The 26,774-nt window shown below is 41.8% G+C and overlaps 1 protein-coding gene across 1 annotated transcript; it reads left to right on the top strand.

The window, feature by feature from the left end:
- The first annotated feature begins 370 nt into the window (after positions 1 to 370).
- srr (serine racemase) lies at positions 371 to 26,774 on the top strand. The gene is given in 11 exon segments (XM_060903052.1): positions 371 to 437; positions 8,296 to 8,372; positions 8,510 to 8,663; positions 8,788 to 9,355; positions 18,123 to 18,304; positions 21,975 to 22,156; positions 22,242 to 22,372; positions 22,480 to 22,628; positions 22,741 to 22,830; positions 26,367 to 26,575; positions 26,577 to 26,774. Coding segments are annotated over 10 exon segments (1,716 nt in total). The 5' UTR covers positions 371 to 437; positions 8,296 to 8,354; the 3' UTR covers positions 26,610 to 26,774.

The following is a 26,774-nucleotide window of genomic DNA, read 5'->3' as shown; positions in this document are numbered from 1 at the left end:
TAGTGTATACTGCTGAACTATTTACTACATTATGAAACAATATAAATACGATAACAAAAGTCATTAATAACCAGTGACATCTTTCTCGTAGTACTATGTGCGTTTACCAGCTTTACAACCGGAACGTGTTTCAGGTATTCAGTGTTTTTCTCCCGTTTATTAGAGTTCACGGACCTGATGGGTGAAAATGGCTCGCAAATATTTAAAAAAAAAAAAAAAAAAGCTTTAAACTAAACCGTGTGTAAACTTAGCTAAATATAAACATGGTGGATGTTATTTAAAAACCTCAGCATTGTGTGATTAATACTGCAAATATCATACAGGGTTAATGGGGTCTAGGGAGGAGTTTTTATCCTCGGAACGCCCAGTTTTTAACCACAAACCCGGGGAAGACAATCAGCGGCACTCCTGTGCTGTTAGCTGAAAGTCTAGTGAAGGTGAGTAGTGTACACACATACTGTATTTGGTTACTTCACCAGTAGTGTATGCTTTTTACACGAGCCATTTTGACATGCTATAGATGAAAGTTAAGTTGTTGTTTTTATGTGGCTTTAATAAATAGTTGAACTCGAACCTTGGATATTAATGGATCTAACTCTGATCTAACTCTGATCTAACTCAACCAGAAGGCTGCAGGAGGAACTTTTTATAGGAGGAATGTCATATTGCTAGGCAACTGTTTCTCAGGTCCAGTTTGTGCACACATCACATTACATCACATGGCATTGAATCACATTACATTACATTGCATTGAATTACATCACATCGAATTGGATTACATTGCATCACATTACATCACATTGAATTACATTACATCACATTACATTATATTGAATTACATCACATTACATTGCATCGCATCACATTACATGACATTGCATCACATTACATGACATTACATGGCATTGAATCACATTACATTGCATTGAATTACATCACATCGAATTGGATTACATTGCATCACATTACATCACATTGAATTACATTACATCACATTACATTATATTGAATTACATCACATTACATTGCATCACATTACATGACATTGCATCACATTACATGGCATTGAATCACATTACATTGTATTGAATTACATCACATCGAATTGGATTACATCGCATCACATTACATTATATTGAATTCTATCACATTGAATTACATTACATCACATTATATTGAATTACATTGCATCACATCACATGGCATTGCATCACATTACATCGCATTGCATCACATCACATTCCATTACATTGCATTGCATCACATTACATGACATTGCATCACATTACATCACATCGCATTGCATGGCATTGAATCACATTACATTGTATTGAATTACATCACATCGAATTGGATTACATCGCATCACATTACATTATATTGAATTACATCACATTACATTATATTAAATTACATCACATCGAATTGCATCGCATTATATTACATTGCATCACATCACATGGCATTGCATCACATTACATGGCATTGCATCACATCACATGGCATTGCATCACATCACATGGCATTGCATCACATCACATGGCATTGCATCACATTACATGACATTGCATCACATTACATTACATTAATTCGATGTGATGTAATTCAATTTAATGTAATTAAATTAACTGAGTTCATACATGGACCTAACGACGTCCATGTATATGTCGGTAATACGCATATTGTAATTTTGTTCAATTCAGTCACATTTTACCAGAATTATGGCCCTTGATTACCAAACTTGTACTTTGACAATTTCATGAGGGTGTGCTTGTCTTCTGAAATGGACTCCTCTCGCAATTCTTGGAGGAATTTCACGAAACTTAGCAAAAGGCTTTGTTATATGTTGGTAATACGCACATTGCAATTTAGTTTAATTCAGTCAAATTTTTTCAGAGTTAGGGCCCTTGATTACCAAACTTGTACTCTGACGATTTCATGAAAGTGTGCTCGTCTTCTGAAATCAACTTCTGTCACAATTTTTGCAGGAATTTTCCGAAACTTGGCAAAAGGCTTTGTTATATGACAGTTATACACATATTTAAATTTCGTTTAATTTGGGCAAATTTTACCAGAGTTATGGCCTTTGATTACAAAACTTGTACTTTGACAATTTCATGAGGGTGTATTAAGCACTTATAGCATAGATATAGTTGCCAGCAGGGGATATTGTGCTCTCGGAGCACTCTCGTTTTAATAAAGTGTATCTAAGAAACTATTTTTTTGTTGACCCTGGTGACAATTTTCAGAGCAATTATCATTCTGGAGCGAGAGACCTACTGACAAAATGTATTAATGTCTCTCCTGAGCTATAGTGAACCACGCTTTCCTGAAATCTCATCTCATCTCATTATCTGTAGCCGCTTTATCCTTCTACAGGGTCGCAGGCAAGCTGGAGCCTATCCCAGCTGACTACGGGCGAGAGGCGGGGTACACCCTGGACAAGTCGCCAGGTCATCACAGGGCTGACACATAGACACAGACAACCATTCACACTCACATTCACACCTACGGTCAATTTAGAGTCGCCAGTTAACCTAACCTGCATGTCTTTGGACTGTGGGGGAAACCGGAGCACCCGGAGGAAACCCACGTGGACACGGGGAGAACATGTAAACTCCACACAGAAAGGCCCTCGCCGGCCATGGGGCTCGAACCCGGACCTTCTTGCTGTGAGGCGACAGCGCTAACCACTACACCACCGTGCCACCCCTTTCCTGAAATCAAAAAGGCAAAAAATAAAATTACTATTTCTGTGGCCATGAACACGTCATTCAATAATAATAATAAAGTAATAAAATGAATATACAGTCAGGTCCAAAACTTGGTATAGTATTTGGACGTTGCCAAAGTAATTGTTATTGTAGCTGCGTGCCATAGTATATTGGAGTTGAAATTAAAAGGAACATGTCAAAGTGCAGACTTTCAGCTTTAATTTGTGGGTGCTTATATTTACATCAGGTCAACGGTGTAGAAATTACAGTAGCTACATTTCAAGATGAAGCATGGCCAAATCAACCACTGGCCACAAACTATGGCTGCATCCGAATTCTCAGTATGTACTAACAGCGGTTAAGTACCTACTACCTGGCTGTAGGTGTAGTGCGTTCTATGAGCGTGCGAGTGAGTGGTGAGGATACGGTTCGGACGTACTCCACTGTTATCTTACCTGTCCTCTGACCCGGATGTTCAGACAACGTATACCCATTTAGGCCACGAAATAATAATTTTTAAAAAAAATCTGCAATGGCAGAAATTTTTAAACAATTCCATTTATACACCACTACAATAACCGGCTTTGCTTCGGACAGCCATCTTCTTTCTATTTCTTTCCAGGGGAATTCTTCTTCTTTGGTTATTCAGAGGCTCCAGCTGAATTATGGGATAGCGTAGTGTAGTACATTTGCATACAACAGATATAGTAGATCATCCAGGTACTGTTCAACAACTATTAAATGCCGACTGAGCATTCAGATACCCGACATACTGGTTTGTGCATACTAATAGTAAGGAAGTATGAGTATTTGGGTGCAGCCTATGAGTATAAGTATGTGGACACTTGACCATCACACCTATATGTTGGGAGCATACAATTGTACAGGATGGATGTACAGTATCTTTGTCTGCTGTAGCAATAAGATTTCCCTTCACTGGAACTAAAAGGCCCAAACCAGTTCCAACATGACAATGCCCCTGTGCACGAAGCCCCAAGCTCCATAAAGACATTGTTTACCAATGATAATGTGGAGGAACTGCACAGAGCCCTGACCTCAGCTCCACTGGGATGAATTGAAATGTCAAGCCCAGGTCTCCTCCATCCAACATCAGTGCCTGACTTCACGAAAGCTCTTGTGGCTGAATGGACAAATCTCCATAACCATGCTCTAAAATCTAGTGGAAAGCCTTCCCAGAAGAGTGGAGATTGGATTGCGATGTTCAGCAAGCAGATATGGGTGTGACGATCAGGTGTCCTGTAGAAAGTATATCGGAAAGGTTGGGGTACCTAAGACAAAAGATTTTGCAGTTCCGTCCTTCACACAAAACGGATTCCAGAGATGCTTTCTTGCTCTTTCAGCTTCAAGAGGAAGAGAAGAGAAAAGACGTTGAGCTGAGGTAAGTTGGCTGGCTAACGTGATAACTTTTGGTTCGCACTTCTTTTTAAAATCAGATGAACATTTTAATCACGTACCTTAGTCACTTAACTGAGTTCATTTTGGGAAAGATTGCTCATTGTCTGCTTTCTGACTTGTTTGTAAGTTTGATCCGGTTTCATTTTGAGCTCCACTCATTTTATTTTAGGTCCAGGTGTGTACTCTGTCTCAAACATGGTCTGTTGAATATCAGTATGCAGTATTAAGTAATAATAATAATCTCATCTCATTATCTGTAGCCGCTTTATCCTGTTCTACAGGGTCGCAGGCAAGCTGGAGCCTATCCCAGCTGACTAGGGGCGAAAGGCGGGGTACACCCTGGACAAGTCGCCAGGTCATCACAGGGCTGACACATAGACACAGACAACCATTCACACTCACATTCACACCTACGCTCAATTTAGAGCCACCAGTTAACCTAACCTGCATGTCTTTGGACTGTGGGGGAAACCGGAGCACCCGGAGGAAACCCACGCGGACACGGGGAGAACATGCAAACTCCACACAGAAAGACCCTCGCCGGCCACGGGGCTCGAACCCGGACCTTCTTGCTGTGAGGCGACAGCGCTAACCACTACGCCACCGTGCCGCCATAATAATAATAATAATAATACAACACAAGTTAAAGAGTAATTTTTCTTGCTGGAATAATGAAAAATGCTGTGTAATACTGTGATATGGATGCGACTAGAGATGTTACGGTTCCCAATACAAACATTGATGATGATGATGATGATAGTTTATTTCGAACATGTAAACAAACAATGAATAAATAAGCAGAAAACAAGAAAAGCAAAACAGCATTTGCAACAAGAACACGTAAAAAGCCACTAAATTAGAAAATAAACCATAAATAATATAGGTAATAATAATATAAAAACAAAAATACAAACAAGGACGCACTAAGCAGTTTTGAGTTTACATGTCCGAAAAGGAGTGGGACGAAGTAAAAACTTATTTAATCCCACCCCTCTTCTTTCGTCAATATAAATTGATTATCTAGCTTCCTTATATATCTCATTCATTCATTATCTGTAGCCGCTTTATCCTTCTACAGGGTTGCAGGCAAGCTGGAGCCTATCCCAGCTGACTACGGGCGAAAGGCGGGGTACACCCTGGACAAGTCGCCAGGTCATCACAGGGCTGACACATAGACACACACAACCATTCACACTCACATTCACACCTACGCTCAATTTAGAGTCACCAGTTAACCTAACCTGCATGTCTTTGGACTGTGGGGGAAACCGGAGCACCCGGAGGAAACCCACGCGGACACGGGGAGAACATGCAAACTCCACACAGAAAGGCCCTCCTCGGCCACGGGGCTCGAACCCGGACCTTCTTGCTGTGAGGCGACAGCGCTAACCACTACACCACCGTGCCGCCCCACAAGTGAAAGTTATACAGTCAAATTTTTACTTAAGTTAAAGTACTGAAGTACTTGATTTTAAAAATACTTAAGTATTAAAAGTACATTTTCTGTCAGTGCATTGTTGTATTATTGCCACAACGCTTACAAAACCTCTGAAGCAACCGACTGGATTTACAAAATGAACGCATGCTGTGCCATCATGGTGGTTTAACGTTAAGCTAGCTAGTCAGTGAAACCCTACCTGACATGCTAGCAAACTCTTTTCAAACTCGAAATCATATTGGGTAGCTAACGCTACTAGAAAAGAAAGATTTTTACATTCTGTTTATTTGGCAAGATTATGCTAAAATATATTTCTGAAAGGACTTCAGATAAGTTAACGTTATTCATGTTAGCATAACTCCGTTTTTACATGCTAACTAACAGTGTCCAAGTTAACTAGCTATGTGTTAACATTAGCCGTGGACAAGGCGATGGCAGCTTGGTGGGCAAATCCATAGAAAGTCATTTGACTAACCAGACTGCATAGCTATTGCAACGTTATTGCTAGCTCTAAAAGCACAGACAACTTCACTGCAAGCTTTCTCTTGGAATAAAACGTTTATATCCCTCAGTATGCTTCCGCAGGTTGGACGGTGAGTTTTTGGAGACTGATGTGGTTCGTTTTAGACAAACAAAACAAACAATTAAAACTAAAAGAATCTTTAATCCTTTGAGAAAACTGAAACATGGGTTCTAGCTATAGTGATGGGTGTGTGCATTCCCCAGAAGAACTGCCTCCTTACGTCCTGCCATCAACTGATCGTGTTAAATAATGCTGCTGAGAAATCATTGATCTTGATTTTATCCAGTCTATGGACGTGACGTGACCCTAGTGATTACTGATAGTCTGTCTTAGCCTAGTAAACTAGACCCACCTGCCTAGCGGCCAAAAATATTTTTGCCTACGAGTGGGTCTAGGGGCGGCACGGTGGTGTAGTGGTTAGCGCTGTCGCCTCACAGCAAGAAGGTCCGGGTTCAAGCCCTGGGACCGGCGAGGGCCTTTCTGTGTGGAGTTTGCATGTTCTCCCCGTGTCCGCGTGGGTTTCCTCCGGGTGCTCCGGTTTCCCCCACAGTCCAAAGACATGCAGGTTAGGTTAACTGGTGACTCTAAATTGACCGTAGGTGTGAATGTGAGTGTGAATGGTTGTCTGTGTCTATGTGTCAGCCCTGTGATGACCTGGCGACTTGTCCAGGGTGTACCCCGCCTCTCGCCCGTAGTCAGCTGGGATAGGCTCCAGCTTGCCTGCGACCCTGTAGAAGGATAAAGCGGCTAGAGATAATGAGATGAGTGGGTCTAGCCTCGCACCATATCAACAAAACACCCCGGGCATCAAATCGTGCCCGCCAATCACAACGCAAGGTTTTTGTTTGGATTCTTTGGGCGGGCTTTTGCAGGAGTGACGACAAGGCTGCGCGACGCTGGAGAAAGCACAGCAGGAAAGATGGCTACGGCTAGTGAACAGCACTAGTTTGACTCCGCTTTGGAATCAGTTTTAGAAGAATTAGACTTGGAGTTTTCGTTGAAACATGAGCAGGAAGAGGCTCTCCGCTCATTCCTTTTCAAGAAGGACGTTTTCGCTGTTTTGCCGACCGGCTATGGCAAAAGTCTGATCTACCAGCTGGCTCCGCTCGTAGCCAAAAGGATGGGGCTAGTTTGTGCAGTATGAAGAATTAATAAACAGCTTTGAAACATGACTTTTTGATTGTTTCTTATTTTCCCGTTATTTTAAATTTAAGGGAAATTATTTCACCAAACACCACTAAATAAAAATAAAAACTCAAAAACAGTTTAAGCAAACACTTGAAAAAAAAAAAGTGTATGTTAAGTATGTGGTACAGACTCCAAACTTGTGGTCATTATCTCCAAACTTCTTAATATCTAGAACCTGTTTATTAATTAATACGCATTTTGAAAAATTATTTATTTCAAGGCCTCCCCCACTGCTTTCTGTCGCTCTGACTACGTCACAGTCACTGTTGCGCTGATTGGTCAGAGCGTTGGCCTATACGCACAGAGACAGTTTGAAAGACAGCGGGTTCACCCTTCGGAAATGTCTACGAGCGAGGCCAGACTAAATATTCACATTTAGTCTGACTTGCCAGGCTAAGTCTGTCTCAGTGTCACCTGCGAAAAAACCCCATCACGTTTTAGAAAGGAAAAGAAAAAAGCATCCAGTTTCTAAGCTGCCTCACAGTAACGAGTAATGAGGACCTTGACAGAAATGTAGTGGAGTAAAAAGTCCGATATTTGTCTTTCAAATGTAGTGAAGTTAAAGTCATAAGTTTCCAAAAAATATAATACTCAAGTAAAGTACAGATATTCAAAAAGTGTACTTAAGTACAGTACTCAAGTAAATGTACTTCGTTACTGTCCACTTCTGATGATTAGTCATTGGGGTGTGTGATGCTTTAAGTCGTTAAACTTCTGCTTAATGTTACAAGTATTTATGATTTTTATTGTCTTGGGCTAAATTGAAGTATAGGAGCTTTTTATTTATTTTTTTTTTCCATGTATGTGTGAGAGCCTGCTGAATTGTTTGGGATATTTTTTTTTAACCTGTATAATTCTATTTTTAAGAGCAATTTTGCTGTTCTGCGATTAAAAGCAGCTATTAGCATCTACATGCGGTTCAGTTCAGTTAAATGGTTATTGCATGTTGCATTTTACACCTTGTGCGTGTTCGCATCATACTAGTTTATAATCCCTGTGGGTTTGTTTTTTTCCAGCGTTCAACTCCATTAAATACATTGTGAGTGCAACTTTGGACCCATAATTTGCATCTCTAATGCCACACTCCAGCGAGGTAGGACACGTGTATCATAGCTAGTACGTATATTTGCTAATCATGCTAATGCATGAAGACTTTTTACAGTCAGCCAGATTAACACGATTCCTGAACTGAAAAGTGTCTGATTTAAAACATTTTGCTTTTTATTGCAGCTTCATGTCACTATTTGCCCAAAAGGGAAACGGCCTAAACCAATTTGTATTGGCCCAGATAAGTATAAATGCCAGTTCTGCAACAGGAAGGGGGAGTATGCTGCGCTTGTGGCTCACGTACAGACTCATGAGAAGACAGCGATTGAATTTCAAGGTAAAGTGATTAATGATATATATTTTTATGACCATCAGTTCGCACCTGATGATAGACTTCTTAAAAAATAGTATGTTATTTTATACACTCATAAAACCACACCATGTCTCTCTCGCTCTTGCAGAGAAAAAAATCTACAAATGCAACTTAGGATGCAGTAAAAGTAGCCACTACCATTGCTGTTGCTGCAAGAGGACGATAATCTCACGAAATTACTTCACTGAACATATACACAAGTGCGGGTTATCCATAAACATGCAGCTGCACACACCGTGCAGTTCTTCATCGGTCCCCAGCACTTCAACATCATCCGGTCATTCTGCCCCACCGATCACCACCTCACTCCCAAGCTGCAGTGACAGTAATGGCTCAAACCCTGAGTGCAGTGAAGACAACACCACCAGGAGCCCGAATGTCCTTGACATTAAAGTGAAGTCACCCAGTCCTCCATCTTCACCTGCTCCTTTGACCGCCCCCTCTGACAGCCAGGATGTTCTCATGTCTGTGAACCCAACCCACAACATCTATGCTGATAGCCTCAATGTACCGACATCAAGACTCAGACGAATCATGTGTTACTTCTGCAATTTAATTCTCAACAAGAAAAACATCAAAGTACACATTCAAAGACGACATTTGTTGGCGAATCCAGACTTGCTGCAAACGAATGGACTAAACCATACACACTCTCGGTTAGTGTTCTTCATTTTCAGGACTTTATAAATATATTCAGACTCTCTTTTTTTTTTCTGTCTTTTTGTACTGGAAAAATAGACCGATTCAGTCACCAACTGCAAGAAATACTCTATAATGATGAAGATGGCGGCACGGTGGTGTAGTGGTTAGCGCTGTCGCCTCACAGCAAGAAGGTCCAGGTTCAAGCCCCGTGGCCGGCGAGGGCCTTTCTGTGCGGAGTTTGCATGTTCTCCCCGCGTGGGTTTCCTCCGGGTGCTCCGGTTTCCCCCACAGTCCAAAGACATGCAGGTTAGGTTAACTGGTGACTCTAAATTGACCGTAGGTGTGAATGTGAGTGTGAATGGTTGTCTGTGTCTATGGCCAAGTTTACATTAGACCGTATCTGTCTCGTTTTCTTCGCGGATGCACTGTCCGTTTACATTAAACCGCCTGGAAACGGGAATCCGCCAGGGTCCACGTATTCAATCCAGATCGTGTCAGCTCCGGTGCTGTGTAAACATTGAGAATACGCGGATACGCTGTGCTGAGCTCTAGCTGGCGTCGTCATTGGACAACGTCACTGTGACATCCACCTTCCTGATTCGCTGGCGTTGGTCATGTGACGCGACTGCTGAAAAACGGCGCGGACTTCCGCCTTGTATCACCTTTCATTAAAGAGTATAAAAGTATGAAAATACTGCAAATACTGATGCAAATACTGCCCATTGTGTAGTTATGATTGTCTTTAGGCTTGCCATCCTTCCACTTGCAAGTGGTAAGTGATGTGCACTGGGATCACACACACAGCGGCTCAGTCCCAAATCACAGCTTGTGCACTTCACTCGCGCGCTCTGTGAGCTGCGCAGGGCCGGAGTGCGCACCCTCCAGAGGGCACTCGCTGTTCAGGGCGGAGTGATTTGGAGCGCAGGATGCCTGCGGAGCCGAGCGTATCCGTGTATTGGTGTTGCTGTGTGCACGCAAATCGTGTATTGGTGTTGCTGTGTGCACACTAATCGTTTTAAAAACGTTAATCTGATGATCCGCTGATACGGTCTAATGTAAACATGGGCTATGTGTCAGCCCTGTGATGACCTGGCGACTTGTCCAGGATGTACCCCGCCTTTCGCCCGTAGTCAGCTGGGATAGGCTCCAGCTTGCCTGCGACCCTGTAGAAGGATAAAGCGGCTAGAGAGAATGAGATGAGATGATGAAGATTTCACAAAGTTGTGCAAGTTTATTAAAAATGAAGAACATAAATATCACATTTATTTAGCACCTTGTATTCCTGGGATAGGCTCTTGACCCATAGTAACACTAACAAGGCTAAAGTGGTTGCTGGAGATAAATTGGACTTGTGAGCAGTGCAACGGAAAAACATTCATTCTTTTGTTTGGGATATCGAGAGTTTAAATCCTGGCCATGCTAAAGCCATCTGTAGCTGCAAGTCCAAAAGAACAAAATTGGCTGTGCTGTCTGGGTAGGAGGGATGATTACTCTCTCCTGTTAATCAGAGTGAGCTTATGTATGCAGAAGAAGGCAGTTAGCTCTTTCCTCCACATGCGTTATGATGTTGTATGAGCAGCAGTTTGAATGGATGCAGTGGCTGGTTTCATGTGTCACAGAGAAAACGCATAGGGCACCATGGCGGTGTATTGGTTAGCACTGTTGCCTCCTAGCAAGAAGGTTCTGGGTTTGAGCCCAATGGCCGGCGAGGGCCTTTCTGTGTGGAGTTTGCATGTTCTCCCCGTGTCTGCGTGGGTTTCCTCTGGGTGCTCCGGTTTCCCCAAAAAATGTGTGGTTAGGTTAACTGGCTACTCTAAATTGACCAGAGGTGTGAATGGTTGTTTCCCAAGCCCGGAAATGGGAAGGTTGAAGGAGGAAGGGCATCCGGTGTAAAAACTATGCTCCAATTAATATGACATGTGGATCAACCTGGCAACCGTGCTGGACAAGGAGGATGATGATGACAGAGGAAGCACATAGTAGCCTTCGGCTATCTAGTAGGATGATTGTGAAGAGAATGGAGGAACTTCTCCCATTCCTCTCCTCAGGAAGATCTTGGTACTTTATTCCATTTATATTTCCCTTGACCCTTATGAGTCTCTCAAACCCTGCTGTTGAACAACATCCCTATAGCATGATGTGGCCTCCACCACTGTATTACACCATATGAAGAAACTGGCCAGGTGATGAGTGGTGCCTGGTTTGCTTCAAATGCCTGGCATTCAGGCCACAGATGCCAATCCTGGTTTCATCAGACTATAGAATCTTGTTTGTCATGGCCTGAGAGGTATATTTTTGCAGATACAAGTGAGGAGTCATGCACCTTCTACTGAGTGTTATCGTAACATAGAGTTCTGATTGGTGGGGTGCTGCAGAGATGGTTCTCCTTCTTACAGGTTCTCCCAGCTCTTCTAGAGTTATGTCAAAGGGATCTTTAAGATCTTGGTTACCTGCCCGACTGTGTGTTCAGTTTGGCGACCAGCTCAAGGAAAAGTGTTGGTCCTGAATTCTTCCATATAAGAATGATGGAAGCCACTATGGGCTTTTTCTTTAAGCACCTTCCAAGCTACAGAATTTCTGTACCATTTTTCCCTGAGGTGGGCCCTCACACGAACCTTGGCCACCTTGGAGGTCTACAAACAAATTCTTTGACCTACAGTGGTATGCAAAAGTTTGGGCACCCCTAGTCAAAATTGCTGTTATTGTGAACAGTTAAGCAAGTTGAAGATGAAATGATCTCCAAAAGGCATAAAGTTAAAGATGACTCATTCCCTTTCTATTTTAAGCAAAAACAATTTTTTATTCTCATCTTTTACATTTTCAAAATGACAAAAAAAGGAAAAGGGCCTGAAGCAAAAGTTTGGGCACCCTGCATGGTTAGTACCTAGTAACGCCCCCTTTGGCAAGAAAGAAAAGAATGAAAGCACAACTTTATTCATCACACACTTGTGAAATTTCCTCTCTGCATTTAACCCATCTGAAGCAGTGAACACAAGTATCGCAGCTTGTAAACACTTTTTGTAGCCAGCTAATAATCTTTCAGTTCTTACCCGGGGGATTTTCACACATTCGTCCTTGCAAAAGGCTTCCAGTTCTACAAGTTTCTTGGGCTGTCTTGCATGCACTGCTCTTTTGAGATCTATCCACAGATTTGCAATGATGTTTAGGTCAGGGGACTGTGAGGGGCCCGGGCAAAACCTTCAGCTTGTGCCTCTTGAGGTATTCCATTGTAGATTTTGAGGTGTGTTTTGGATCATCGTCTTATTGTAGGACCCATCCTCTTTTTAACTTCAACTTTTTTACAGATGGTGTGATGTTTGCTTCCAGAGTTTGCTGGTATTTATTCGAATCCGTGCTTGCCTCGACCAATGAAATGTGCCCTGTGCCACTGGCTGCAACACAACCCCAAAGCATGATCGATCCACACCCATGCTTCAGAGTGGGAGAGGTGTTCTGTTCCTGGAATTTGGCACCCTTTTTTCTCCAAACATTCCTTTGCACATTGTGGCCAAAAAGTTCTATTTTGATTTCATCAGTCCACAGGACTTGTTTCCAAAATGCATCAGGCTTATTTTGATGTTCATTTGCAAACTTCAGACGCTGAATTTTGTTGCTTGGATGCAGGAAAGGTTTTCTTCTGATGACTCTCCCATGAAGGTCATATTTGTTCAGGTGTCGCTGCATAGTAGAACAGTGCACCACCACTCCAGGGTCTGCTAAATCTTTCTGAAGGTCTTTTGCAGTCAAACAGGGGTTTTTAATTTGCCTTTCTAGCAATCCAACGAGCAGTTCTTTCAGGAAGTTTTCTTCATCTTCCAGATGTCACTTTGATCTCCACTGTTTCTGTTAACTGCCATTTCTTAAAGGTGCCCTTCCACCAAAAACGTTTAATACTGGCTCTTTTTGAAATACCATAGTTCACTCCGAGTTGCATATGCATGCTGCATGTGAAAATGTAATTCTACTCCCATTCCCTGTATTAGCTTATGAAAGAAAATAGTCGGAAAAACGAGCGAATCTGAAAAAGCCCTACGAACTTGCGTCACTTCGAAAATTAGTATTCATGGCCTCGCCCGCCTTGGCTTGCGACCACCCACGTGAAGAAAGTTCGGATTTAAGCGTGAGGAGAGATAGCAGAGCCCATCTCGTCAGTAGCTAACGAAGAGGACCTAACAGCAAGTTGAAAACATGTCTGAACAAGTTTGTGCCTGTGTTATTTGTGGCAGTAAGACATCAACTTTGCATTTCTTGCCCAAGATAGAAGAGGCGAAGAAAAAATGGTTGGAATTTATCTTTGGAACACCACCAGCAAAGTATAATGCAGTGTTAGTGCTGTGTTCTGATCATTTCAACTACAGTGACTTTTCAAACTTCGGTGCCTTCAGTAGTGGTTTTGCTTCGAGGTTGTTTTTAATACCTGGATCTGTAGTCAAGACGATCGACCACCAGCTCACAAGCTGTAAGTAAAACATGAACTTTTTGTTCGAAGGTTTTTGTTATAAAATAGCATGTTCATATTCTCCACGTTAGCATGCATGACATGGTCACAAGCTAGGCAGGGATGAGAGTTTTCCGCTTTTCGGCGGATTTCCACTTTTTCCGAGTAAAAACGACCTTTTTATATTATGCCAAATCCGTTGAGAATTTTTTTTTAAAGATTTTTTGGGGGGCTTTTTTCACCTTTATTGGATAGGACAGTGTAGAGACAGGAAATGAGCTGGAGAGAGAGATGGGGAGGGATCGGGAAATGACCTCAGGTTGGAATTGAACCCGGGTCCCCGGATTTATGGTATGGCGCCTTAGTCGACTGAGCCACGGCGCCTCCGAGAATTTGTTTTTTATTAATTTCGGGGGGTTGGGGTATGTTCCTTCATGCTGTTCAAACTTTATTAACTCCAACGATGTTTACACATTATTTGTAAGTCGCCATCTTTAGTCTCATTTAAATCTTGTTGAATGTGATGTAAAATTTGTGTTATCTACATTGCTATTGGTCAAAACATCGATGTCGAGACCATAATAGCCAATCAAAACAGTTTTTACAAAGACACCCACATCTGCTTGTTCTGACCCACTGGAGGTAGCGTCACAGTGCTGTTAGCCAATCAGAGGTAACACGTTTACTGATTGCTGTTAGCCAATCAGAAGTAACTCGTTTACATGTCATGAATATTCATGAGTAAGAGCTGAAATCCTGTCGTTCTCCCGCCACCCACTCCTCCACCAAACTAGAACAGCCTGAAACAGGAGAACCACAGCATTTTTTTCACCAAAACCGGCTCACAGGGCATTCATTCAGACTAGAGACCACCAAACAATTAATGAAAAAACGATGCAGTGAGACCTTTATGCCGCTTTTCCACTACAAACGCGGCTGAGCCGTGCCGTGCCGAGTCGAGCTGAGTCGAGCTGAGCGGGGCTGTTGGAGTTGCATTTCGACTACAACCGCGCTGAACCGTGCTGGCTGGAAGTGGGTGGACACATTGGGTGGAGTTAGCGAAAGTGGGTGGACGTCATGTGATGCCGTTAAGCAGCGCAAACAGTGACATCAGTGACAGTGGCGGAACAAGTCAGAGCCGGGCCGGGGGCGGGGCAAATGACCGGGCCCTTTATTAAAGCTTATCATAACATCATTTTAGGCTACAAAATGTCCGCAACTGCGGTGTTTACCAATTTCAACACTACCGGGTGCAACTATGTTATTTAGTACATCAAGTCCTTCAAACGAACATGTAACTCAGAAACAAAAAACATTAGGATACTGTACATGGCTCATAATAAAACATCAATAGCCTATACTGCGCACATTATTTGAAGGGCATACGAATGAGCGCTCAGAGGTTGCAACGGTGACAGGAAGAGTCAGAAATAAAAGGAGGGCGGTGCAAACCTCACTGAATGCACTGTGTTTACCAATTTCAACACTACGGGGTGCAACTATGTTATTTTGTACATTAAGTCCTTCAAACGAACATGTAACTCAGAAACAAAAAAAAACATTAGGCGACATACTGTACATGGCTCATAATAAAACATCAATAGCCTACTGCGCGCATTATTTGAAGGGCATACGACGAGCCTTGCGCTCCGCGAACTCGTGCACGATGCTCTGTATGTCACTGATTCAGTGAGCTTTTAAGCGGTAGTCTCACGACCCGAATAGTAAACAATAAACATGGAGGACATGGAGTCGTTAGTGTTGCTGGTCTCGGTGCTGTGGCTTGTTGTCACCGACAACGCGGACAGATACTGGCAAGAGCGTATAGATGAGGCGAGGCGCATAAGGCTTCAGAAATTCTCGTAATTCGTAATTATTCTTCTTCCGGGTTTGCGGTGTTTACAGATCCCAGCGCGCTCGCGGGGCGTGTGTGGGCATGTGAGGACACTCCTCCTCACCAATCAGTGCACAGAGGAGTGTCTGCTCACGCCCCCAACCTCAGTCGGCACGGTTTGGCTCGCTTCAGCCCCACTCCAAAACGGTGCGAGTTTTAGGGGCTAAGCAGGGCTGAAACGAGCTGAGTCGTGCTGGTTTTTGGTAGTCGAAACGCGAGCCGTGTCGGGCTGAAGTGAGCTGAAGCGAGCTGAAGTGAGCTGAAAAAGGGTAGTGGAAAAGGGCCATTAGTCTGAGGAAACAGCTACATGAAAAACACTTTGCTATGTTCTTGTAGCCTTCTCCTGCTTTGTGAGCATCGATTATTTTATTATTCAGAATGCGAGGGAGTTGCTTAGAGGAGCCCATGGCTGTTGATTTTAGGGACAAGTTTGAGGAGTCAGAGAATTTATACAGCTTTGAAATCTGCATCATCTGACCTTTCCTAACAAAGAATTTGAACAAGCCACAGCTCAATAAGCTAATTAAGGTCTGGAACCTTGGTAAAAGTTACCCGAGAACTCATATGTATTGGGGTGCCCAAACTTTCTCATGGTGTTCCTTTTCTTTTTTCACTCTCCAGTTGTACAAAACAAAAATAATACACAAATCTTGCAGAAAACGCTGAAAAGAAATATCGTCTTTACCTTTATGCCTTTTGGTGATCAGTTCATCTTCTGCTCACTGAACTATTCACAGTAACAGACATTTTCAGTAAGGGTGCCCAAACTTTTGCATGCCACTGTATTGGTCAAATTTTTTCTCTCCCTGGATTGTTTAGTGCCAACACTAATTTAACACACCAGTCCCTGTTAATCAGTGATTTAAAGGGGAGCCGAGTCTTAAACGCGAGAATGTTAGCTAGGTTCGTTAATCACAAAGACCAGCCTTTGGTGCTTCACTCTAGGTTTCATGTACAATTAACAGAATTTACCATCGTATTGTGGGGTATTGCTTAATGAGTGGAAAAAGAAATAATTTTAGATTGAGGCTGGAAAAAAAAGTGGTAGAGACTAAATAGTTTGTGTATACAGGACTGTGCAAAGTCTTCAGCAAAATGTAGAAAATCTGAAAAGCAGTGATGCCTTAAAAATAATGAAATAAAAATAAAATAATTATTGAGTAGTAAACAGTAAAACAATCGTGTAGTTTTTCTGAGGAAACTGGCCGGTAGGTTGTTTCAGCTTTCTTGGAGAACTTGTGACATTCCTTTAGTCTCTGCAGCCTTGATGGATCGTGTAATGTCTATTATTTCGTGAGATATGAACATTACTCTGTGAATTTTTATTTTGATTAAAAGTTCACATGAAGTCTAATTCTTTTCTACTGACCAATACAGTTGGCATAGGCATACAAGACATCCATCCATTATCCATAGCCGCTTATCCTGTGCAGGGTCGCAGGCAAGCTGGAGCCTATCCCAGCTGACTACGGGCGAGAGGCGGGGTACACCCTGGACAAGTCAGCAGGTCATCACAGGGCTGACACATAGAGACAAACAACCATTCACACCTACGGTCAATTTAGAGTCACCAGTTAACCTAACCTGCATGTCTTTGGACTGTGGGGGAAACCGAAGCACCCGGAGGAAACCCACGCGGACACGGGGAGAACATGCAAACTCCACACAGAAAGGCCCTCGCCGGCTACGGGGCTCGAACCCAGGACCTTCTTGCTGTGAGGCGACAGTGCTAACCACTACACCACCGTGCCGCCCACATACAAGACAATTTATATTAAAGATTGTACGTATGGACATTGGCACCTAACTGTATGTGTATGTATCCTGTATAGCGTATGAAATGGAAAGTGTGATTCTATTGTATGAGATGGAAAGTGTGACCATAAATGATTAAAGGATGGTTAACATTATTATTATTATTCAAAGACATTTTCTTTGACCAAATCTTTTTTCCCTATGAGTAGGGGTTAAACACACGTTTTCTGTGATGAGTTTGTGATTGTCTTAGTAAGACTGCTTACTAATGTTGATCAGGTTTACTAACCTAAAATTCGAAAGATATTTTTGATCTAGTGGGTGTTTTGTGTGTATTGCAATGGGGTGTGACCATCTTGCCATTTTGGTTCAAAATTATTTGCTGATAATGTCGATATTGATATTTGTATCCAGGGATTCGTTTCACCACAAGTTTAAACATGCACAATGTTTCTGACTCCAAAAACAGTGTTACTTAACCAACTACATTTGGGATGATGAGAAAAATTGTGCAAATTTCATTTTGGATCAAATTGCTTCGTTAATACGTCCATTTAAAAAAAAAATCAACGTGACAGAAATAGAGTATGCACTTGGAATACAAACTCTGATGTGCACTTATCAAATCCAGACTCTGAGTAGTTAATGTAATAAGTAAATACGGCCACTAACTGAGCTTCTTCTCATCCCTCAGCAACATGGAGGACCTGGTAGCAGAAGGCATTACACTCAAGATGCTTAATGATGCTCGGGAGACGGTCATGAGCAGTCCTTTAGGAGTAATCCAAACACCCATGATTCTCTGGAGCCAGACCACACTGCCACTCCATGTGCCCTGTAATGCCTATCTGAAGTTAGAGAACATGCAGAGGACAGGTTAGTTTGGGCTTTTGAAATTATTATTATGATTATTATTATCCCATTTCCACTGAAGTGGAAATGGGATCTTGAAATTGCTTAGGTGGCCTGAGATGTGTGTTTAGTCATGTTGGAAAGTGCACAACGACCAAGGGCACGGAGTGATGGTAGCATCTTCTCTTTCAGTATAGAGCAATACATCTGTGAATTCACGATGCCATCAATGAAATGCAGCTCCCCGACACCAGCAGCACTCATGCAGCCCCACATAAGGACACTGCCACCACCATGTTTCACTGGAGGCACCATGCATTTTTCTTTGTATTCCTCACCTTTGCGACGCCATACAGTTTTGAAGCCATCAGTTCCAAAAACATTTATCTTGGTCTCATCACTCCAGAGTATAGAGTCCCAGTAGCCCTCATCTTTGTCAGCATGGGCCCTGGCGAACTCTAGGCGGATTTTTTTGTGCCTGGGCTTTAGGAGAGGCTTCTTTCGTGGACGGCATCCATGCATGCCATTCCTCTGCAGTGTACGCCGTATTGTGTCACGGGAAATAGTCACCCCAGTTTGGCTTTCTACTTCTTTAGGTACAGTTAGGTCCATAAATATTTGGACAGAGGCAACATTTTTCTAATTTTGGTTCTGTACATTACCACAATGAACTGTGAACAAAACAATTCAGATGCAGTTGAAGTTCAGACTTTCAGCTTTAATTCAGTGGGTTGAACAAAATGATTGCATAAAAATGTGAGGAACTGAAGCATTTTTTTAAACACAATCCCTTCATTTCAGGGGCTCAAAAGTAATTGGACAAATTAAATAATTGTAAATAAAATGTTCATTTCTAATACTTGGTTGAAAACCCTTTGTTGGCAATGACTGCCTGAAGTCTTGAACTCATGGACATCACCAGACGCTGTGTTTCCTCCTTTTTAATGCTCTGCCAGGCCTTTACTGCAGCGGTTTTCAGTTGCTGTTTGTTTGTGGGCCTTTCTGTCTGAAGTTTAGTCTTTAACAAGTGAAATGCATGCTCAGTTGGGTTGAGATCAGGTGACTGACTTGGCCATTCAAGAATATTCCACTTCTTTGCTTTAATAAACTCCTGGGTTGCTTTGGCTTTATATTTTGGGTCATTGTCCATCTGTATTATGAAACGCCGACCAATCAGTTTGGCTGCATTTGGCTGGATTTGAGCACACAGTATGTCTCTGAATACCTCAGAATTCATCTGGCTGCTTCTGTCCTGTGTCACATCATCAATAAACACTAGTGACCCAGTGCCACTGGCAGCCATGCATGCCCAAGCCATCACACTGCCTCCGCCGTGTTTTACAGATGATGTGGTATGCTTTGGATCATGAGCTGTACCACGCCTTCACCATACTTTTTTCTTTCCATCATTCTGGTAGAGGTTGATCTTGGTTTCATCTGTCCAAAGAATGTTCTTCCAGAACTGTGCTGGCTTTTTTAGATGTTTTTTAGCAAAGTCCAATCTAGCCTTTTTATTCTTGAGGCTTATGAGTGGCTTGCACCGTGCCGTGAACCCTCTGTATTTACTTTCATGCAGTCTTCTCTTTATGGTAGATTTGGATATTGATACGCCTACCTCCTGGAGAGTGTTGTTCACTTGGTTGGCTGTTGTGAAGGGGTTTCTCTTCACCATGGAAATTATTCTGCGATCATCCACCACTGTTGTCTTCTGTGAGTGTCCAGGTCTTTTTGCATTGATGAGTTCACCAGTGCTTTCTTTCTTTCTTTCTTTCTTTCTTTCTTTCTTTCTTTCTTTCTCAGGATGTACCAAACTGTAGATTTTGCCACTCCTAATATTGTAGCAATTTCTCAGATGGGTTTTTTCTGTTTTTGCAGCTTAAGGATGGCTTGTTTCACCTGCATGGAGAGCTCCTTTGACCGCATGCTTTCTTCACAGCAAAATCTTCCAAATGCAAGCACCACACCTCAAATCAACTCCAGGCCTTTTATCTGCTTAATTGAGAATGACATAACGAAGGAATTTCCGACACCTGCCCATGAAATAGCCTTTGAGTCAATTGTCCAATTCCTTTTGGTCCCTTTAAAAACAGGGTGGCACATGTTAAGGAGCTGAAACTCCTAAACCCTTCATCCAATTTTAATGTGGATACCCTCAAATGAAAGCTGAAAGTCTGGACTTTATGTCCATGTCCATTATATAACTATAACCTGAATATGTTTCAGTAAACAGGTAAAAAAACAATTTGTGTCAGTGTCCAAATATATATGGACCTAACTGTAAGTGCAGTGAACTTGCATGTCGATTTTCTTCAACCCTTCTCATCAGAAGACGCTCCTGTCGAGGTGTTAACTTCCGTGGACGACCTGGACGTCTCTGTGAGATGGTTGCAGTTCCATCTTTCTTAAATTTTTGTACCACTTTTGCTACAGTATTCTGACTGCTAAGTAAAGCTTTGCTGATCTTCTTGTAGCCTTCACCTTTGTGGTGTAAAGAAATTATTTTCTTTGGGGAATTCTGAAGAGACAAGTTGAGCATCACTCTCCATCCAGCATCCAGTCACTAAAAGAGGTCATTGTTGAAGAATGGAAAAAGATCGATGTTGCAAAATGTCGCCAACTTGTTCATTCCATGCCTAGAAGACTTGGTGCTGTCATTAAAAATCATGGAGGCCATACAAAGTACTAGATGTAGTAGTTTTTGTTGTGGGGTGTACTCATTTTTGCACCACCCTAATTTGAGTAAAACTGAAAAATGTGTAATCTAAGTTATATTATTAACCTTACTTTCCCGTTATAAGTTGAACAGATGTTATATTAAACTTTGTCTTGTCAACATTTTGGAAATTGTTTGTGTTCATTGAGATATTGTTTAAAATGTTACTTTTCAAAGGGGGTGCACTCATTTACGCTGAGCACTGTATGTAGAAGAATGACAAAGTTGAGTTGAATATTAACGCATAAGAAATCACATGACTGTGGTTTAAACCTAGGTGGTGATTTACGTGTGCCTAAAAGTGTTAGAAAAACAAGTGTTGTCAGGCAAAACAAACCTCGCCTGGCAGCACTTGTTTTATACCTATATGTTGATAATGGTAATATTTCTCAATCATCAGCTGTCAGGTTACAGTCCTATGAAAATCCATGACCTTGAGTTTGACATTTCAAAGTCATTCAAGGTCAAAGGTCATGGTGCCAAATGAAAGCCCATATGGCACTTTGTATAAGTTGATAATGGTAAATATCTGTCTCCCATCAACCTTTTTCAAGTTACAGCCCTCTGAAAAATCAGTGACCTTGAGTCAAGGTCAAAGATCATGGTGCCAAATGAAAGGCCATTCGGGAGTTCCTATATGCTCATAATAGTAAACATTTGTCTGTCGGCAACTGTTTTGGAGTTATAATGGAAAATGTTATTTTGACCGAAAGGTTGACCTTTCCAGTGACCTTGACCCGATTATGCCCAAAATTTAATCAGGTAATCTATGGACCATTGGTCACCTCAACTGAAAATTTGAAGTCGATCGGTGCAACCGCCTAAACGCTAGATTGTTAACAGACAGGCACACACACACACAAACAAACCTCACTGATTACAATACTTACTCCATTGCGGGCGAGGTAATGACTAAATCTAGCATATATTAATGTAAATTCAGTTCAAGTTTAAAATGTATTCTGTTTTCTTCACCAACAGGCTCGTTTAAGATTAGAGGTGTAGCAAACCAGTTCGCCCGAAGATCCAGCGAGGGCCATTTTGTCACACTGTCTGCTGGGAATTATGGGAAATCCTTTGCCTATGCCTCTAAACACTATGGAACAAAAGGCAAAGTGGTGATGCCTGAAACAGCTCCCATCTCCAGATCTCTGCTCATACAAGTGAGACCACACTGGAAATACATGCATAATGCATGAAAATGTGATTAATACCAATCCCGTGAATATTCCTGATTGTTATTAACAGAGTTTTGGCATTGAGGTTGAACGAGCGCCGACCACATGTCTTATGGATGTCGTCAATCGATGTGTTAAAGAGGAAAAAATGACTTTACTTCATTCCTACAATGATCTGGATCTCATAGCAGGACATGCCAGGTACATAATATACTCATCTTAGCATCCTTTATTAACGCGGCTGAGTGGAGTTTGTAGTATTTCTCATATCTCTCTCTCTCTCCATACTGATCTGTATGGTGGTGTAGTCTGGGGTTTGAGATCCTGGAGGTGCTTCCTGATCCTGATGTTGTAGTAGTGAGCTGCGGTGGAGGGGGTTTACTGGCTGCAGTCGCAGCAGTCATTAAACTTTCAGGTTGTGAAGACACCAGGATTTATGGAGTGGAACCAGAAGGAGGTAAGGAAACTAATAATGTGCATTGGAATATACGCTGATTGTGGTGGAAATGTCAGTTGATATCCCGATTCTCGAGGCTGATTTGGGTTCATTTGTTTTCCACCATTAACAGCATGCACCATGTACAAAAGCTTCATTGAGAAAAAGCCTGTTGGCATGGACAGCAAAAGCATCGCCTCTGGTCTTGCACCACCATTTGCAGGTATCGTTTATTTTGCAGGAATTATTAATTCGGAGTTTGCCATATGGTCATATTCAAGCTTCACAGAATAACCAAATCTCATGATAGTTGCTTTTATCATTCTGTGCGTAGCTAAGAAACAAATATTATTCTATCCACGTTCACTGGATATGAGCAATCACACGCTCTGATTAGCTACTCTACTACTAGGCTATCAGCTTATATATCATGAGTAGAGAAAAACAAAATGGCAGAGCGTTTAAAACTCGACAGACAAAACCCCAAAAAATACAAAAAAGCAACACAATATGGAATGAAAGTATTTGATGGGAAGAACGTATCTTTTTTTTTTTTTCCCCAAGAATTATTTTTAACGCATTTTTCAAAAATTGCTCCTGTCATTTTGCCGGTTTGTTTACATTTATCGTCTTTAAGCATTAAAATTTGTTGAATTTTTTTTTTTTTTAAGACTGGTTCAAAAGCTCAAAGAAGTTTGAAAATTACAGAACTGAAATGTCCAAGGAAGAATTAAATAAATGTTTAAAACTATTCTATACCTTGGCACGACAGCAAGACGGAACTTTCTACAAAAAACAACAACACTAGTATCAATTCGTGCAGCCATCAATAGGTTTTTATGAAGTCCGCCTAAGCGGATGTGATTTTGTCGGACAATTTGTATAAAATTTTTATTTATCGAATTTGCAAAAAAAAGAAACAAAAATGCTCCGTTTCTCAAAATCCAGTGAATGCGCCTCATTGGCTATCACCTCATGTATGACTCGATTTTGTGGAATAATTGTTAATTATAGTACAGAGACATTCAACTAAATTTTGTGAAGGTTCAACTACGTAAAATTCCCTGCTTTACAACGGTCCAGATAAGCGACTAATGACAGAATGGGACTACAGTTCCTTTTTAATGCTTCACCATTAGTGATTATTTTAAGAGTATAAATAAGACAGGTTGAGGTTGTTATTTTGTGTTTCATAGCTGTGCTTCACTTTTATCAAACTGAACTAATGCCGTAGACTTTGAACAAATGAGATATAGTGGTCCTTGAAAGTTTGTGAACCCTTTAGAATTTTCTATATTTCTGCATAAATATGACCTAAAACATCATCAGATTTTCACACAAGTCCTAAAAGTAGATAAAGAGAACCCAGTTAAACAAATGAGACAAAAATATTATACTTGGTCATTTATTTATTGAGGAAAATGATCCAATATTATATATATGTGAGTGGCAAAAGTATGTGAACCTCTAGGATTAGCAGTTAATTTGAAGGTGAAATTAGAGTCAGGTGTTTTCAATCAATGGGACGACAATCAGGTGTGAGTGGGCACCCTGTTTTATTTAAAGAACAGGGATCTGTCAAAGTCTGATCTTCACAACACATGTTTGTGGAAGTGTATCATGGCACGAACAAAGGAGATTTCTGAGGACCTCACAAAAAGCGTTGTTGATGCTCATCAGGCTGGAAAAGGTTACAAAACCATCTCTAAAGAGTTTGGACTCAACCAATCCACAGTCAGACAGATTGTGTACAAATGGAGGAAATTCAAGACCATTGTTACCCTCCCCAGGAGTGGTCGACCAACAAAGATCACTCCAAGAGCAAGGCATGTAATAGTTGGCGAGGTCACAAAGGACCCCAGGGTAACTTCTAAGCAACTGAAGGCCTCTCTCACATTGGCTAATGTTCATGAGTCCACCATCAGGAGAACACTGAACAACAATGGTGTGCATGGCAGGGTTGCAAGGAGAAAGCCACTGCTCTCCAAAAAGAACATTGCTGCTCATCTGCAGTTTGCTAAAGATCACGTGGACAAGCCAGAAGGCTATTGGAAAAATGTTTTGTGGATGGATGAGACCAAAATAGAACTTTTTGGTTTAAATGAGAAACGTTATGTTTGGAGAAAGGAAAACACTGCATTCCAGCATAAGAACCTTATCCCATCTGTGAAACATGGTGGTGGTAGTATCATGGTTTGGGCCTGTTTTGCTGCATCTGGGCCAGGACGGCTTGCCATCATTGATGGAACAATGAATTCTGAATTATACCAGCGGATTCTAAAGGAAAATGTCAGGACATCTGTCCATGAACTGAATCTCAGGAGAAGGTGGGTCATGCAGCAAGACAACGACCCTAAGCACACAAGTCATTCTACTAAAGAATGGTTAAAGAAGAATAAAGTTAATGTTTTGGAATGGCCAAGTCAAAGCCCTGACCTTAATCCAATCGAAATGTTGTGGAAGAACCTGAAGCGAGCAGTTCATGTGAGGAAACCCACCAACATCCCAGAGTTGAAGCTGTTCTGTACGGAGGAACGGGCTAAAATTCCTCCAAGCCGGTGTGCAGGATTGATCAACAGTTACCGCAAACGTTTAGTTGCAGTTATTGCTGCACAAGGGGGTCACACCAGATACTGAAAGCAAAGGTTCACATACTTTTGCCATTCACAGATATGTAATATTGGATCATTTTCCTCAATAAATAAATGACCAAGTATAATATTTTTGTCTCATTTGTTTAACTGGGTTCTCTTTATCTACTTTTAGGACTTGTGTGAAAATCTGATGATGTTTTAGGTCATATTTATGCAGAAATATAGAACATTCTAAAAGGTTCACAAATTTTCAAGCGCCACTGTACATCAATTACGAATTTGACGGAGAGAATAATCAACATCAAAAAATGAAGTAAATAAAATAAATGTCTTTGTCCATTTGTCTGGTTCCATCATTTACCTTTTTTTTTTTAAATTTAACAAGCGGGTGGCACGGTGGTGTAGTGGTTAGCGCTGTCGCCTCACAGCAAGAAGGTCCTGGGTTTGAGCCCCGGGGCCGACGAGGGCCTTTCTGTGCGGAGTTTGCATGTTCTCCCCGTGTCCGCGTGGGTTTCCTCCGGGTGCTCCGGTTTCCCCCACAGTCCAAAGACATGCAGGTTAGGTTAACTGGTGACTCTAAATTGAGCGTAGGTGTGAATGTGAGTGTGAATGGTTGTCTGTGTCTATGTGTCAGCCCTGTGATGACCTGGCGACTTGTCCAGGGTGTACCCCGCCTTTTGCCCATAGTCAGCTGGGATAGGCTCCAGCTTGCCTGCGACCCTGTAGGAGGATAAAGCGGCTAGAGATAATGAGATGAGATGAATGAGATGAATTTAACAAGCAATGTTGTCACTTCATCAGTCAGACCAGATTAGAAGATGAAAGTCTGTGGAAGCCCTTTGCTTTCTCGATTAGCTGCCTCCAGGTAGATATTAACGCAGATGAGTCAGTGACTTACAGCCAGTTTATTTTCCCAAATTTTGTTCAGTTCTGCTGCAGGATTTGTTCAAAAGCTTGGTTCAGTCCTTTGAAATGTTTATCTGCAGTTGATGACTCCTGCTATATCATCTTGTACTGTAAGCCATCAACCCAACCAGGCATGAAGAAAAGATCTCAAACGTTTTGTAAATTGCTTGAAGATGATGACGGCTAGATTTAATCACTGCTATGTTTATTATTAGTACCTTTCAGCCATGCTGTGTGTTCTCTTTGTTCCGTGTCTTAGGCGCCTTGCCATATGCGATATGTCAGAAGTACGTGGAGGAGATAGTGTTGGTGACTGATGATGAAATCAAGTCTGCTGTTTCTGCTCTCTACGAAGCCGCTCTCGTTGTCGAACCATCAGGAGCCGCTGCCTTTGCTGCCCTTGTTAACAACAGAATACCAGACATTGCTGGCAGGAACGTTGTGGTAATCCTGAGTGGAGGGAACGTTTGGCAGTGATGAGCTTACCAGCTTCCCGGACTGATTTACACAATGCCTTTGTCTTGGATTAGATTATTGGATTACCTGTTTAGTCTTTTAAAGACTTTGAACTAGTGAATGAAGATGTGTCTGACAGCCAAATCACCATCATTATTTTTCATACATAGAAAACACTAACATCAAATAAGTTGGTTACATAATAAAATAA

This window comes from Neoarius graeffei, chromosome 21 (genome assembly GCF_027579695.1).
Source record: "Neoarius graeffei isolate fNeoGra1 chromosome 21, fNeoGra1.pri, whole genome shotgun sequence".
Classification (NCBI taxonomy): domain Eukaryota; kingdom Metazoa; phylum Chordata; class Actinopteri; order Siluriformes; family Ariidae; genus Neoarius; species Neoarius graeffei.
The sequence above is the reverse complement of the archived record's forward strand: the minus strand, read 5'-3'. Positions and strand labels throughout refer to the sequence as shown.